Source organism: Megascapheus bottae, chromosome 4 (genome assembly GCF_031878675.1).
Source record: "Megascapheus bottae isolate mThoBot1 chromosome 4, mThoBot2.hap1, whole genome shotgun sequence".
NCBI classification, from domain to species: domain Eukaryota; kingdom Metazoa; phylum Chordata; class Mammalia; order Rodentia; family Geomyidae; genus Megascapheus; species Megascapheus bottae.
The window spans coordinates 46,285,752-46,303,618 of record NC_143512.1 but is presented as its reverse complement, the minus strand read 5'-3'; the positions used below and the strand labels follow the sequence as shown (position 1 = coordinate 46,303,618).

The 17,867-nt window shown below is 39.4% G+C and overlaps 1 protein-coding gene across 1 annotated transcript in view; it reads right to left on the bottom strand.

Annotated features, from left to right (window-relative positions):
• Arhgef28 (Rho guanine nucleotide exchange factor 28) overlaps nucleotides 1-17,867 on the bottom strand; it is a 265,542-nt gene that overhangs the window by 115,075 nt on the left and 132,600 nt on the right. The window contains exons 8-9 of the mRNA XM_090331824.1: nucleotides 15,933-15,982; nucleotides 14,949-15,009 (exon numbers count right to left, since the gene is read on the bottom strand). Of these exons, the coding sequence (XP_090187950.1) occupies nucleotides 14,949-15,009; nucleotides 15,933-15,982 (111 nt within the window). The remainder of the gene's footprint in view (nucleotides 1-14,948; nucleotides 15,010-15,932; nucleotides 15,983-17,867) is intronic.

Sequence of the window (17,867 nt, the reverse complement as noted above, 5' to 3'; positions counted from 1 at the left end):
ACACAATGGAATTCTACGCTGCTGTCAGAAAAAATGACATCGACCCATTTGTTAGGAAATGGAAAGACTTAGAAAAAATCCTATTAAGTGAAGTAAGCCAGACTCAAAGGAACTTAGGCTCAATGGTTTCCCTCATTCGTCATAATCAGTAGAAACCTTGGGCTCTCCTAGCAGAGATTTGCAATAGAGCAAAATCATGATACATAAGGCCATATAGTATGAAGCTAATTGAAAGGACCTCCAGGATATTGAAACAAAAGCCATATAATGAATGATTGTTGTCCTTAATGTACTATGTTGTCTCTTATCTCCTTTGCTGTCCCTTGGTTATCTCATATTGTTATAGTATCTCACTTTGTTATCTGATATATTGAATTTATTTGTATTTGTTATTTGAAATTTGATAGGGAAGGGGGGAAAACCAAGATGGGTGGGGGGTGTGGGGGGGAGGGAAATGGGTACCAAGACATGTGAAAGGGTATCAATGTATGTGAATTAATGCACCTTCTATCTGGCAAATATCATGTAACCCTTTTACTAATTACAATAAAAAATGCAAAAAAACCCCAGAAATCAAAAACAGTAACATCAGAGAATAAACCAAAGGAAGAAGGAAAAAATAACTACAAAAGTACAATTTAAAAAAATCTCTTGTTTCCATTTCTTGGAGCTCTTTTCCATAAGCATCATTTTATAGGTTTTATATACATAGCTATACATAGTCATTGTGATCCTCTCCTAAGAATATCCTAGGCATATTCTAGTTATTACAAATGAGGAAAGCTACACAGCCTATGTTTGTTTGGGTTTGGCTTATATCACTTAATATAATTTTTTCCAAGTCTTTCCATTTCCTTATGAATGGAGCAATGTCATTCTTTCTGATGGAATCATAGAATTCCATTGTGTATACCTACCATATTTTCTTTCTTTTTTCATGTATTTTTATTGTAATTAATAGAAGGGTTACATTATATTCGCCAGATAGAAGGTGCATTACTTCACATACATTGATACCCTTCCTCATGTCTTGGTCCCGATCCCCACCCCTCATTTTGTTTTCCCCCCTTCCCTACCCAACTTCAAAAAACCAAATATGCATATGTACAATATCTCAGAAACCAGGTGAAATACTGTAACAATATGAGATAACCAAGGAACAGCAAAACAGATGAGAGATAACATAGTACTTTAAGGACAATCACTCATTATATGGCTTTTGTTTCTATATCCTAGAGGTCCTTTCATTTAGCGTCATACTGTATGGCCTTATGTATCTAGATTTTGCTCTATTGCAAATCTCTGCTAGGAGAGCCCAAGGTTTCTACTGATTATGACGAATGAGGGAAACCATTGAGCCTAAGTTCCTTTGAGTCTGGCTTACTTCACTTAATATGTTTTTTTCTAAGTCTTTCCATTTCCTTACACATGGGGCAATGTCATTCTTTCTGACAGTAGCATAGAATTCCATTGTGTATAAATACCACATCTTGTTGATCCACTCATCAACTGAGGGGCTTCTGGGTTGATTCCATATCTTTGCTATGGTAAATAGTGCTGCAATGAACATCATTGTGCTAGTGGATTTAGTATGCCCTTGTTTCTGGATGGTTGGGTAAATGTCAAGCAGTGGAATTGCTGGGTCATAGGGGAGCTCTATGTTTAGTCTTTTGAGGAACTGCCACACTGCTTTCCATATTTACATACCATATTTTCTTGATCCATTCATACACTGAGAGGTATCTGGGTTGATTTCATATCTTAGCTCTGGTAAATAATGCCTAATGAGTACAGTTATGCTGGTGGCTAGTTTGTGGTCAACCAGGAGTGGGTTGCTGGATCATAGGGGAGTATTTTTATCTAACTATGGGATCCAAAATTTTTTTATTAAATATTTTTATTGTTACTACAAAGTGATATACAGAGGGGTTACAGGTTTATCAGTCAAGTAGTAAGTACATTTTTTTGCCAGTTCTGGGCTTGAGTTCAGGGCCTGAGCACTGTCCTTGGACTTTCTCAAGGCCAGAGCTCTGACACTTGAGCCTCAGCACCACTTCCGGCTTTTTTCTTCATATGTGGTACAAAGGAATTGAACCTGGGTCTTCATACATGCTAGGCAAACACACTACCACTAGGCCAAACTCTCGGCCCTATTTTAGTTAATTTTACAAAATTCTCCATACTGTTTTCCAGAGTGATTGAACAAGTTTACATTTCCATCAACAGTGTAGTAGTGTTCCCTTTTAGGTGCATCCCTACCAGCATCAATTATTGTTAGTATTCTTTATAATGGCCATTTTAACTGGGAGGAGGTAGAATCTCATCCCAGTTGTTGTTGCTGCTGTTATTTTGATTTTCATTTCTCTTATTGCCAGAGATGTTAAACATTTCTTCATGTTTATATTGGCCATTCTTATTTCTTCTTCAGAGAAATTTCTCTTTAAGTCTTGGAGGCATAGGTCAAGTAGCTCTCCCACTTATTACTTAGTATCCATAAGCAAGTCATGAATGTGTCAGAACCTTAATTGTCACATATGAAATGGGATCAAGGGTTGGGAGAGATGGGGGAGAACAATGAAAGAGGTGACATTCATCAAGATGTAGTGTACTCATAAACTGATACATATTTAATTGAAATGCCTTTGCAGAACTAAAGATATTTTTTTAATTAAATGATGAATGGATCATGAAGATGTGGTACTTATACATCATGGGATAATATGCTGCCATGAGAAAGAATGACATCCCCCCATTTGTAAGGAAATGGAACGACTTGGAAAAAATCGTATTAAGTGAAGTAAACCAGACCCCAAAAAGCATAGGCTCCATGGCTTCTCTCATTTGTAACAATTAGTATACAAACCTAGATATATACTAGGATGAATACTAGCAGAGGATCACAATGGCTCAAAAGCTATGTACATATAGCCATGTAAGATGAGCCTAAGCAAAATGAAATTCTGAATACAAAACAAGAGGTTTGCCTTTGTGATTGTTGTTCTTAATGCACTATGTGAAGCTATTTCTTTTCTCTTCTTTTCCCTTTATGGTTTATCTCATGTTGTTACTGTATCTGAATATACCTGAATGTACCTGGTATATTGTATATACATTTATTTGTTTATTTGAAAAAGGGATAGTGAGGCCGGGAGTTTGGCCTAGTGGTAGAGTGCTTGCCTAGCATGCACGAAGACCCGGGTTCGATTCCTCGGTACCACATACATAGGGAAAAAAAAAAGCCGGAAGTGGTGCTGAGGCTCAAGTGGTAGAGCTCTAGCCTTGAGAAAGTCCAAGGACAGTGCTCAGGCCCTGAGCTCAAGTCCAGGACTGGCAAAAAAAAAAAAGAAAGAAAAGAAAAAGGGAAAGTGAAAAACAAGATGAGTGGGAAGGGTGGGGGAGGGAAAGTGAGAGAAAAACATGGGAAGGGGTAATAATGTTCAAGAAATAATGTACCCACTACCTGATGAATGTAACTGTAAACCCTCTATACATCACCCTGACAATAAAACAAAAAATAAAAATAAATTAAAAGTGTAAGAAAAAATTAAATGGGACCATAATAGGATCACCCTGACAACAAAACAAAAAAATTAAAAGTGTAAGAAAAAAATTTAATGGGACTATAATAGGATCTACACTTCAGGAAGTTATTGTGAAGCTTAAATGAGATTATAAAAATAAATAAAGAGAAAGTTTCAATATTATTTAAACATGAAATTGAGTTTAATATTAATCTTCAATATTAAAGTATAGAAAAGCTTGAAGTATAAAGTTTCCTTCATTATATTTTTATACAATATTCGCTAAAGCATTCATAGCTTCACCTCAAGAGTGACAGTTTGATTTTCAAAATTGTAACAAGATCATATGCAAAGAAATTCCAAGAAAATCAAACCAAGAAAGAAACAAGGTGGAAAAGGAAGAAGGCAAGAAAACCCCTGCCCTGGAAATGGGAATTATGGATATCCAGATGCGAGGAACCCAGGTGGTGGGAGAAGCCAAAGTTAAGTCCACAACTGTCCACAGAAGAAGGATTAGAGGGGTAGGTAGGAAAATATAACTTGTGTAGGAGGAATTCATGGATTTAGGAACAGTACCATCTTTTTTTTTTTTTTTTTTGTCAATCCTGGGCTTGAACTCAGGGCCTGAGTACTGTCCTTGGACTTTCTCAAGGCTAGAGCTCTACCATTTGAGCCACAGAACCACTTCTGGCTTTTTCTATGTATGTGGTACCAAAGAATTGAACCCGGGTCTTTGTGCATGCTAGGCAAGCACTCTACCACTAGGCCAAACTCTCAGCCCAAACAGCACCATCTTAAATTATACTTTAGGTTTTGCTTGGTCCTGTTCCAAACCCAATTTTCTACAATCTTTCTATAATTTGCTTACATATCCTAGATGCATTTGTGTAGTTTTATCAATTTTAGTTTTAAAGTCTATCAATTTTAAAGTTCAAACTAATGGTCTGTACATTTTCATATATAAGTAACTTCACATAAAAGTAAGTTAAAAATAAACACAATTTACAGACAAACTAGCCACGGGGTACCATATTAGCTAAAAGTTGAAACAGTTGATTTATAACTCTACACTTTCAACTCCATTGTTTCATAGTTCTGAACCTAAAATTCCTATAAAATGGATGAATAATCATGGTTTTAAGGAAGGGTGGGCTTGCCTTTTAATAAATGGGATGTTTTTCCTTGAAAGAACTCTATAATGGCAACAAGAAAACATGTGCATATCTTACCCTGCACAAATACCTCAAATTTTTCTATTTTCTATTTCTATTGTCTATATTAATTAACCTTTAGTACATACTGATGTATCATTCTAAAATAGTACTGGAACCAAGGGAAAACCTGAAAACGTCCTACTGGCTTTCAACTGCTTCCTTTTATCATCAAGTTTAGAAGTTAAGATGGTAACACCTCTGACACAGTGGTCTGAATGGTAGTGGTTGCCAAGCTGCTTTTCAAGAACTCAGAGAGCACTCAGGCCCATTGAAACTACTGACTCTTCCTTTGGACCTGCACAAGAGTTGGTGACCATCCATAACATCAAAGTCCTGAACAATGCTGCCGTCAGATCATGTTAATGTAACTGAGGGCTGTGTTCTATGGAGAGACAAACTGTGACTCCACAAGCACCTCAGGCCACCTTTTCTTGTGCTTCTGAGCACCCCTGTTTCTCTATGCATAAATACCCCTAAATCCTGTTCTTGGAGAGGCAGATCTGAACTACAAGACTGTCATATTGTCACATGCAACTTCTCACAAACAAAGTCTGTTCAAACTTGTCACTTCTGTGACTAGCATACTACACAGCAGACAAATGGCCTTGTTCAACAATATTACTACATTGATTATTCTATCCTTCTTCCCGCTTATCTTTAACTCTTAGCCAAACAATGAAAACCCTAGCCATAACAGTTGAGGAAAACACTTTTATTCACTACAGATCAGTTTTTCTGAACATTATTTAAGATTTATCTTTACAAACTACACTCATCTCCAAAATTACTTGGTTGTGTTCCTCCTCATCCTCTAAAATAATTATCTTTAACAAGTTCATTTATACATTTTAATGTGGCTAATGATCTGTCAAATTTTTCATTACATATTGAGATCATTCATTCAACTGAACTCAAAAATTTTCTACATTGAGCTTTACTCTATTGTGCTAGAGTTCTATGGATTTTGACAAATAAAAGCTGTCACATATCTTCAATGAACAAATAATAAAGAATACTTTCATTGCCCTAAACACACACACACACACACACACACACACACACACACACACACACACACACACACAAACAGATTCACACCCCAATGAACCAATGAAGACATTTAGGATACAGGAGCCAACTAAAAGAGTTTCTAACTACTCAAGCATGGATGCTTTGATAGCAAACTAGTATTTGATTATTAGTAGTATTAGATTATTACTCAAACTATAAAATCATCTGGCTTCAAACTACAATCCTCGGATCTTAGTCTCCTAATAACTAGGATTATAGGCATGAGCACCAGTGCCCAGCTCGAGTTGGAGTTGTGTTTAGTTGTTTTGATCTTTGGGAAAACAATAAGCAGAACATCAGACCCATGATTATACCAGACAAATTTTATGGCATCCAACAAAACTTTAGTTTCTTCATGCAGTTTTTCCTTTATAGGATCAAAGTTGTCATTTTCTCTTCCATAAGACTGGCCTCATTTCTTTAAATGTATCTTTCACATTCCACAAAGTAAATGTTCCCGAATGTAGTAATGTGAAAGGAAGAATACTCGTGATAAAGGAACCACCCTGAGTTTCTAGCACACCGCAAAATTCCAATAAGTCAGCAATTTTCCTCCCCAAAACAATTTCTCAAACCTCAGCAACCCCAAGAAGATTTCATTGATGTGCAGGAAAGAAAATATTTGAGTCTAAATTTATAAAAAAAAATACTTTTCAATCTCAATTGTCTTCTTGAAGTTTTTCTTTATTCCTGGTCTCTTAACTTAAAAAAGAATCACATTAATGGAAGTAAGCCAGACCCAAGGAAACACAGGCTCCATGATTTCTCTCATTTGTAATAACTAGAATAAGTCTAGGATAGTTCTAGCAGAGGATCACAATAGCTCAATAGCTAATGTACATATGGCCATATAAAATAATGCTAATGGAAATGAACTCTAAGAAATAGAAACAAGAGGTTGTTTTCTTGGGAGATTTTTTGGTTTTTTATGATAGAATTTTTTTTAAATTTTTTTATTGTAATTAATAAAAGGGTTACATGATATTTGCCAGATAGAAGGTGCATTAATTCACATATATTGTTACCCTTTCACATGTTTTGGTCCCCATTACCCTCCCCTCCACCCCCCCATCTTGGTTTTCCCCCCTTCCCTATCCAATTTCAAATAACCAAATACAAATAAATCCAATATATCAGATAACAAAGTAAGATGCTGTAACAATATGAGATAACCAAGGGACAGCAAAAGAGATGAAAGATAACATAGTACATTAAGGACAACAATCATTCATTATGTGGCTTTTGTTTCAATATCCTGGAGGTCTTTTCAATTAGCTTCATACTATATGGCCTTATGTATCAAGGTTTTGCTCTATTGCAGATCTCTGCTAGTAGAGCCCAAGGTTTCTACTGATTATGACAAATGAGGGAAACCATTGAGCCTATGTTCCTTTGAGTCTGGCTTACTTCACTTAATATGTTTTTTTCTAAGACTTTCCATTTCCTAACAAATGGGGCGATGTCATTTTTTCTGACAGCAGCATAGAATTCCATTGTGTACAAATACCACAACTTGTTGATTCACTTATATGATAGAATTTTTTTAAATTTTATTATCAGAGTGATGTACAGAGAGGTTGCAGTTACATTTGTAAGGTAGTAGGTATGTTACTTCTTGAACATTGTTATCCTTTCCCATGTTTTTCTTTCACTTTCCTACCCCGAACCCCTCCCAAGTTGTAGAGTACATTTCCAACATATTGTCTTGTGCATATCACTGTTATACTTGTTCATCCTTGCTTTATTTTTTAGTATGTTGTTTTCAGTTATTTTTTTTCTTTCATTTTTTTCCTGTGGTTTATCCCCTGTTGTCACTGCTTTTTATTAAGGTACCCTTTATATCATATATATATATATACATATGTATATATATAGAATTCCATTATGTATAAATACCACATTTTGTTGATCCACTCATCAACTGAGGGACTTCTGGGTTGGTTCCACACACACACACACACACACACACACACACACACACACACACAGTCACACACACACACAGTCACACTCACACAAAATCATTCCAAATTTTCACTTGTGATAGAGATATTCCCTGCTCTCCCCCACCCAAAAAGGAAAAGAATCCATGGAAGCTTCTGTAACCTTGGTCAGAGAAAAAGAGCCAAAGAGGGGGAAAGGGAGGGAGAGGGGGAAAGGAAAAAGAAGAGGGAGAGGGAAAAGAAGAGGGAGAAGAAGAGAAAGAGTGAGAAAGAGAGAGAGAGAGAGAGAGAGAGAGAGAGAGAGAGAGAGAGAGAGAGAGAGAGAGAGAGAGAGAGAGAGAATTTGAATTTCCCAAAGCTTTAGGCTTGAAAACTTACTTTTCAGAAGGCTAGAGCTCTATGTTAAGGTTTTCCTCTCACTCCCCTTTTTCCTTTCTGGTCAGGTTTCAAGTAAATTCCTGATATTTCCATATAGATATGCATGTGCCATTAAATAGGGGCAGCTTCCACACGCATTGGCCAGGGCCCTGTCTCTTAGAGTTTCCATGTCAAAGATCTTGTTTGGAATCATCTCAAAGCTAACACAGGTGACTTAAAAGTGTTATATTATAAGCATTCATACTCCTGTAGCATTAGTTTCCAAACTTTTACATTAACTTAAGGAGAAATGGGAAAACAACCTAATTAGTTCTACTTAGCTGGTTGTTTGCCAAACAAGCTCTATTGGCTACATTGCTTCCACCCAGCTAGTCCTCGGCTTTAAGGCCTGGACCTTTGCCAGGATTCTATTCCTGGAGATCTTGAAAACATATTTTAGGCTATGAGTCCCAATGTTTAGCTTTACAAAGGCTATTCCTTTGGATCCTCTCATCACTTTTTACCTGTTTCCCTTCACTGATGTTTCTCCTAGACCTTCCACATTGGCCTTTCTTTCTTCCCTGTGGTCACGAAAGTCTCTGCCTCCCGGGTTGAATAATCCCAACCTAGGGTCCTGCTGTTGGTTTCTGCTCTGCTTCCTGCTTTTCCAGTTGGTCTCTCTGTGTTGTTGCATTGTCTTGTTTTATCGAGTCTTTCCTTCCAAGTCCAACTTTGGCTCATGTGTCTCTCTAGTACCCATCTCGCCTATCCCAACACCCTTCAAGAGGCTTTTGTTTCCTCATACTACCTAGAAGTAGGGAACTATGACCACCAATGGAATGATTCAAACCCCTAGAGAAAAACTGCAATGTGAGCCCACCTATGTGCTGACCAAGCCAGGTAATAAAATCAACATTACATGTTTTTAAAGAGGGGTTATCTTAGGGCCAGGAGTGTGGTCTAAAGGTAGAATGCTTGCCTAGCATGCATGAAGTCCTGGTTTCGATTCCTCAGTACTATATACACAGAAAAAGCTGGAAATGATACTGTGGCTCAAGTGGTAGAGTGCTAGCCCTGAGAAAGCCCAAGGATAATACTCAGGCCCTGAGTTTAAGCCCCAGGCCTGGCAAAAGGGAGAAGGGGTGGGAGAGGGGTGGGGTGGGAGAGGGGGACAAACAGGGAGAGGGAGAAGGAGAGAGGGAGGGGGGAAGAGAAAAGAAAAATAAGGGGTCGTGAGTTTGGCCCAATGGTACAGGGCTTGCCTAGCATGCACAAAGACCCGGTTCAATTTCTCAGTATCACATACATAGAAAAAAGCCAGAAGTTGTGCTGTTGCTCAAGTGATAGAGCTCTAGCCTTGAGAAAGTCCAGGGACAATGTTCAGGCCCTGACCTCAAACCCAGGACTGACAAAAGAAAAACAAAACTGAAAGAGGACTGATCTGATTGATACAAACCTAAGTGGAGTTGAACTCTCTCTTTCTGGCAAATATAACTGTAACCCCTCTATTAATTACAATAAAAAGAAATTTTAAAAAGAATATAAATTCTATTCTTTACATGATCACAATTATGAGAGAAAAAAAGCAGTGGCAGACAAAAGAGTCAAATTTAATAGTAATTGTCTTTGGGTAGAACTATCAGATGTTTTTGTAATTTTGTAATTTGTCATATTTCTACTGTAAAAGTATTTATCACTCCTGTAATTAGGAAAGACTACATTTTTGTTTTCCTGCAAAGGTTTGTTTATCAAGATGCTATGCTTAAAATCTTCTCTGACACTTGTGCCAAGCTCACTTCCCTTCAATTGGAGACATAGTGGTGCTTCATGCCATAGCTCTGGGCTGTCAAGACTCTGTGAGCAAAGACAACAGAGCCAGGCTAGTTCCACTTCTTCCTCTACCCCACCACAGTATCTACACCAACTCCCTGCTATCCTCCCTTTGGAAAAAGTTAAAGCATAAAGCTCACATAGATTGTGCATGTCATGTCAATTTCATCAAGCCTTCCTCTTTCCATGCAAATAATCATAAATGTCTCTCTGTCTCTGTCTGTCTCTCTCTGTCTGTCTCTGTCTGCCGGCCAGCTTGCCTGCCTGCATGCCTGCCTGCCTGCCTCATCTTTGGTAATATCATGGCTTGAATTCTGGGCTCTGTGCTTGCTTGCTCAGCAGGCACTCTAATACTTGAGCCATAACTTTAGCCCTGCTTTTTTCAGGTTATTTTGGAGACAAAGTCTAATAGATATTTGGATCCTCCACATTTCCTCCTCCTAAGAGGCTAGGATTACAGGTATCACTCACTGGCATCGGCTCAATCATAGTTCTTAATTACATTCAGAAATATGGACTTGACATTCTTTAAAGAAATAGAAGAGGCATCCAAATTTCATAGAGAATAATAAAAGATCCTGTATAGCAAAAACAATTCTCAGCAGAAAGAACAGTGCAGGAGGAATTTCAATACCAAACTTTAGACTCTATTACAGAGCTATAATAATCAAAACAGCTTGCTACTGGCACAAGAACAGGCCTGAAGACCAAGGGAATAGAACTGAGGATCTAGATATTAAACCACAGACCTAATCTTTGACAAGGGAGCCAAAAGAATAGAATGGAAGAAAGACAGCCTCTTCAACAAGTGGTGCTGGCAGAACTGGTTAAGTACCTGCAGAAAACTAAAGTTGGATCTGTCTCTGTCACCCTGCACTAGAATTAACTCCAAATGCATCAAAGACCTGGAGGTAAAAGCAGACACACTGAAAACTTGACAAGAAGGAATGGGAAATACACTAGGTCTTCCTTGGTCCTTTCTTAATAAGGACCAAGAATCACAACAAATCAAAGAAAGGCTGGATAAATGGGACTGCATTAAACTGCAGAGCTTCTGTATGGCAAAGGACATAGCTAGTAAATTAACTAGAAAGCCTACAGAATGGGAGAAGATCTTCACTAACCATAAAACAGACAAAGGCCTCATATCTAAAATATATCAACAGCTCAAAAAATTGAATCACTCCAAAACTAATCTACAAAGTAACAACCATCCCATTAAAAAATGGGCCAAAGACTTAAAGAGAGTCTTCTCTGAAGAAGAAAAAAAAAAGGCCTATAGACACATGAAGAAATGCTCAACATCTCTGGTCATAAAAGAAATGCAAATCAAAACAACTCTAAGATTCCACTTCACTCCAGTTAGAATGGCCAGGATCAAGAAATCTAATAACAACAGATGCTGGAGGGGATATGGCCAGGAGGGATCACTACTACACTGTTGGTGGGAGTGCAAACTCATTCAACCACTATGGAAAGTAGTGTGGCAGTTCCTCAAAAGACTAAACATAGAGCTCCCCTATGACCCAGCAATTCCACTATTTGGCATTTACTCAACCGTCCAGAAAGAAGGACACACTAAATCCACTAGCACAACGATGTTCATTGCAGCACTATTTACCATAGCAAAGATATGGAATCAACCCAGAAGTCCCTCAGTTGATGAGTGGATCAACAAGATGTGGTATTTATACACAATGGAATTCTATGCTGCTGTCAGAAAGAACGACATTGCCCCATGTGTAAGGAAATGGAAATACTTAGAAAAAAACATATTAAGTGAAGTAAGCCAGACTCAAAGGAACATAGGCTCAATGGTTTCCCTCATTTGTCATAATCAGTAGAAACCTTGAGCTCTCCTAGCAGAGATTTACAATAGAGCAAAACTTAGATATATAAGGCCATATAGGATGACAATAAATGAAAGGACCTCCAGGATATAGAAACAAAAGCCATATAATGAGTGATTGTTGTCCTTAATATACTATGTTATCTCTCATCTCTTTTGCTGTCCCTTGGTTATCTCATATTGTTACAGTATTTTATCTTGTTATCTGATATACTGTATATATGTTTTTTTGGTTACTTGAAATGGGAGAGGGAAGGGGGAAAAACAAGATGAGGGATGAGGGCGGGGGCGGGGGGAGGGAAATGGGGACCAAGACATGAGAAAGGGTATCGATGTATGTGAAGTAATGCACCTTCTATCTGGTGAATATAACGTAACCCTTCTATTAATTACAATAAAAATATATGAAAAAAAGAAATATGGACTTGAGCCAAATAGATTCCTTTCTTCCTTTTTACCTTAAGTACTGGCCCACATCATTTCAGGTACTTCTTCTCTCCCATCACTTCCAAAGGCGTGCCCTTGTCTTCTTCCTTATAAACATCTTCAGAGAACACAGCCACCACTCCTGGACTCAGCATAAAGGCAATTTTCCTATCTACTACTTACTACAGAGGTTCTGGCATCACCAGCATTTCCCTACACACCATGTTATTCCTACATTCAACAGACATGTGGAGCATGTAAATGGGCCAGTGGGATTCCTGATGCTCTGATGGGTCAGTAAGAAGGCATAGGACACTTGTTCTGTCCTGCTGTGCCTGGTATCATCATTGAATTAAATAATTAAGTTAACCATTTAATCATTGGCTTCTTTAGTCACAGTGGCTACACATCCCACGCTCAGCAGACACAGGTGGCTGTTGGCTACAGTTCTGGACACACATACAGAAAGTTCTACTGGAGCAGCACGAACCCAGTTTATGAAGCTACACTGGACTGGTACCACACAATTGTGAATTACACAAACCAGCAAAGAGTATCTGCACATGTTTTATCAAGAGTTCTTTCAGAGATTGGACCAAATACAAGTCTTTATAAAAATGGGAGTTTTTAAGTGGCCTCTGGGGAGAGCCACTTCCCACGCCCTGCTTAGTGTACCATCTGGTTACTGCTCACTGCCTATTGGTCCATTCTCGATCTCAGAGGGTTCCTGTAAAATCAATTTCCATTTTCTTTGCAAGCAGTCAGGAGATGTTGTTGGTGTTCTGCTTTAAATGCAGAACAAAGCCAATGTTGGCACCAGAAAAGCTCATCCATAGCCTATTTCATAAATCACTGGCTTAAAGTCCCATATGCTTCTTCCCTCGAGGCTTCCCTTAGATTTCTCTGTCTCTGTCTCTGTCTCTGTCTGTCTCTCTCTGTATCTCTCTGTCTCTGTCTCTGTCTCTCTCTCTCTCTTCTCTTATACACACACACACACACACACACACACACACACACACACACACACTGACAAATCACTCAGATTAGGCAGATTAGGTTGGGCTACTGCAGTTTCAATAGCAAAAATCTTCTCCCCCAACAAGTTCACCAGTTTGGAGATTGGAGTGAGGTTTTTGTTATGTTTAAAAAAAAACAAATTAACATAATCCTGTGTAATACTTTCAACAGCTAGTCTCCTCCCTTCAGCAATTTGTCTTGGTAAACTTGCTTCAAAGCTAACATTCCTGGGAACATGAGGCAATTTGTAGGCCAGGCATCCTGTGTGTGTGTGTGTGTGTGTGTGTGTGTGTGTGTGTGTGTGTGTGTGTGTGTGAGAGAGAGAGAGAGAGAGAGAGAGAGAGAGAGAGAGAGAGAGAGAGAGAAACAGAGACAGAGACAGAGACAGACAAACAGACAGACAGACAGACAGACAGACAGACAGACAGACAGAGAAATAGATATGCATACAACAGTCTGCTGTCCATTCTCCTTCTTCTTGGCTCTCTTTGGAAGTCAGTCGTGATTCTTGCCTTATATAGCAGCTTTGTAGAGGTGTGCTCAGAGCTCATGCAATCTAAGGCTCTGTTCCAATTTCAGCAACACAAATGGGAGCAGTGTGGAGAAAATCAAGTTTGGCTTGGGGCCAGTTTCTGAGCAACAGAGACAACCAACTTTGCAGTGCTTCTTTCCTGCCTGCTCTATGCTATAGGACTTTTCAACTTCTCAGTCATGTGACTTACAAATGTACCAATCACAATGCCCAGCGTTCATTGAGTCCATGATGAGCTGGTTCATATTGGTATTGGTTCTTCAGGTAAACCAATTTAACCATTCAACTCACCCTGGCCTCACATCAGCCTGACTACTTGGCCACCCTGCCCTCTCCTCACTCTCACAGCTGCTAAGATTGTACTTCTTACATGTACTTTCCAGATATTTGAGCATTCTTCAGCTTCACAGAACCTGAAAGAAGCTGGGAAGGTTTGTATACATCTGTATCCCATGGAGCAGCCCCAGAGGTCTTCAAAGACCATCTTCAAGCAAGGCATCTGCTAGAGCCTCACTCACGTCCTCAACCCTCAACAGCTTCATCAACTACTCACCTCTAACTAACCTCTAAATATCCCAAGGAATAAGCCTATCCCAAGGGATATCCCTAGCCTAGGGATAGCCCAGACCCATGACAGGAATTGCCTCCATCTCACTGAGGAAGCTCATATCTTCTCCAGAAAAACAAAACAAAACAAAAAAACTACCCAAAGAAGATCTCCACCCCCCACCAAATATCTGGTCTCTTAAGGCAGAGGTTTAGATGAAGGTGCTCAGCTCAACAGAGACATCCTTATATCATTGCAAGATCCTGGGAAGCATGGGGACTAGAAGGCCAGTTTCCATTCCACTGCGTCCTCTCCCCTGGGGTCTCAGCAATGACCTTGAAATGGCAATGCTCACCTCTTTGGCACAACAAGGGAATCATGACCATGACCAAGCCAGAGCTGACAAAGTGAAACTGCTCAGGAAAGGCTACTATTATTTTGTTTGGATTCTAGCTTAGAGATGGAATCTAATCCCGGAAGTCATAGTATTATGATTTGTACTGTAAGGAAAACCCATCTGGCTGGGTTTCAAGAAGTAACCAAAGTTTCCAGAAGGAACAGACTTTTATTAAAGTGATTTTCTTCTTGGCTACTATATATTCCTGACAGTGGTATAGTAAAGGCAATATTATGGAACATACCTAAATCTTGGCTGTCCTGGTCTTTATATTCATTCAGTTGAACAACCAGGCTCTCAACACACTGAAAAAGATTAAGGCAGATATATATTTTTAAAGAATACCTGTACTACACTAATGTTAGTTTATTTTTATAAATCAGAAAATCAACGTTGAAAAACACAGTAAAAACATTTACATACATCACATCATGTGAACAGCAAACTAGGCTTGTGTATAATTATTACTAGTTAAGAGCTAAAAATAAGATCTGGCTCTGGCTGAAATGTGTCAGCTGCCCACAGGTAATATGCACTATTGGCCAATGTCCATAGATATTAAATTGCAAGTACAAATCTACTTTGGTGAATTTCATGCACTCAGCCTGCATTTACAGCTCAGAAAGACAGCTAGTTGGTCTAGTTATCTACTTAAAGTATAGAGGTTGAGAATCTGATAAAAAGAAACTAGAAGCCACACACAAGTGGCTCATACCTATCAGCCTAGCTACTCAGGAAGCTGAAATCTGAGGATCATAGTTCACAACCAACCCAAACAGGAAAGTTTTTTAGACGCTTATCTCCAATTAAATCACAGAAAAAGCCAGTAGTGGTGCTGTGGCTCAAGTGGTTGAGTTTGAGCCTTGAGCAAAAGGAGCTCAAGGACAAGATACAGGTCCAGAGTTCAAACCTCAGAGCCAGCAAAAGGAGAGGGAGGAGGGAGGGAGGGAGGGAGGGAGAGAGAAAGAGAGAGAGAGAGGAGGGAGAGAAGGAGGGAGGGGGAAAGAAAGAAAAGAGAGAAAGAAAAAGAGAGGGAGAGAGGGAGGGAGGGAGGGATGGAGGAAGGAAGGAGAGAGAGAGAAAGAGAAAGAAAAAAAAGAAACAGGATTTCAAATCATTCTGAAGGGACTAGGGAAGCATCCCTGCTTATTTTTCTCTTCTTTATGCTTTTTTTTTTTGCCTGCAACTCTGGGTCGACATGCAGAGAAGAAAGCAGGAGAATCATTACCTTTGCCTCCTCCCCTTCAGGTGGTGATCTGTCAGCTACTGAATTCGTCTCTGCAAAAGGAATAATTCTCATTAGCACCTACTAATTTAATTTTTTTGCAAAAGAAGGAAGAGAAGGGAAGAGAAAATATATGATAGTATAAACAAGTTATCCTCAATTGTCTTCATAGAGCTAACTAAGTTTTTAGATGCTGCTTCTGAAAAATTAAACTTGCCACAGAACAGAGCTCTGATCACTTGAGCACCCACCTTTGGAGTATTTGTGTGAACCAAGATGCAAACAAGCTTAGGAAATATCACAGGAAATCCTAGTGAGAAAGAAGGACCAGTAAAGGAATAAATGCGGATTGCTAAGGAAGGCTTCTCACTGTGGGTTCTCCAAAGTACCACAGATTGAGAGACTGTGGTTCAAACTCATCTGAGGAAGTCCCGTGCATCTATTTCCTTACATACCACAGATTTCAGAATTTCCAAAGAGCATAACTGATTATAATAGAGGTTCTGCTTTACTGAAAGTAGAGCCCCCCCCCCAGCACCACCCAGCCAGGTTGAGCCTTGAGTGGTGAAGAGCTCTGGCATACAGGATGCCCCCTCTCAATAAAAACTATCCTGGACACAGTGGTATGAACACACAACATTATGGCACCCTGGATTCTTTTGTGTGGGGGGGCTGTCATGGAGCTTGAACTTGGCCTGGGCACTGTCCCTGAGCTCTTCAGCTCAAGGCTATCGCCCTACCCCTGGGCCTGGGCACTGTCCCTGAGCTCTTCAGCTCAAGGCTACCCTCCTAGCCTTGAGCCGAGCCCCACTTCCCATTTTTTAGAGATTAACTGAAGATAAGAGTCTCAGGTCCTTTTGTCCCTGGGCTGCCTTTGAACCTTGATCCTCAGATCTCAGCCTCCTGAGTAGCTAGGATTACAGGTGTGAGCCACCGCACCTACCCCTGGATTCTTTTGTGAAGTCTTAGCTTCCCATTCCCCACAGTCCTGCCCTGACTGACTCCAGAAGTTCTTTCTGAAAGAGCATCAACAAGACATATCCTACTGCATCCTAATGTCAGGTATAGATGCCTCAGCGCTCCAAACACATTTCTTCATGTTCTTCTTAGCACCAGAAGTCTTGTCCTATTTCTGCTTTTGGAAAAGCCATAAGAGTTTCAGTTATATTGCTCCCCATGACAAATTCTAATAAAGCTGACAAAGATGGAGCAAAAAAGCCACATATATTTTTTAAAAATTCTGTTTAGCCACATACTAGTGATTGGTGGCTATCATCTTAGCTACTCATGAAACTGGGACCTGGAGAATATCGGTTCAAAGTTAGCCAGGAAAGTCTGTGACACTCCATTTCAAATTATCCTCACGCAATGCAAGACTAGAGGCATGGCTAAAATAGTAGAATGCCAGCCAGGAGCACTAATTTAAAGCCCAAGTACTAGCAATCAATCTGCTTAATAATAACTGAATTTGTCTTCCATCAAGCAAGTAATACTACATTTTCACTTTGCAATAGTATATCAGAATTAATAATGCGTATTATTTTCCATGATAAGAAAAATTACTAAGAAATAATAACCTCAATTTTGTGGAGTTATACCCAACATGTTTCAACATAACTAGCTGATACCCAACACCGGCAGTTTGTAATCCAGGCCTCCCTGCCAGCCTGTGGCACACATCCCACAGCGGCCTCCAGGTGGCAGCCAAGTAACATTTGTATAAGGACATTGCCAGGGAGGTGGGTGTCAAAACTAGCCAACTTCACTCTTCAGGATTCTAAGCTCCAAATTCCTGATTCTAAGCTCCAAAACCCAGGTCAGGTACAAGGTTACAGCAAACTTTCTCATCTTGTTCTCTATCTAGAGGAAATTTCCTGAGCACTTCGCAGCGGTGTTTGACATATTATAAGTGAACAGCAGCAGTTTGTTCTCTTTGGA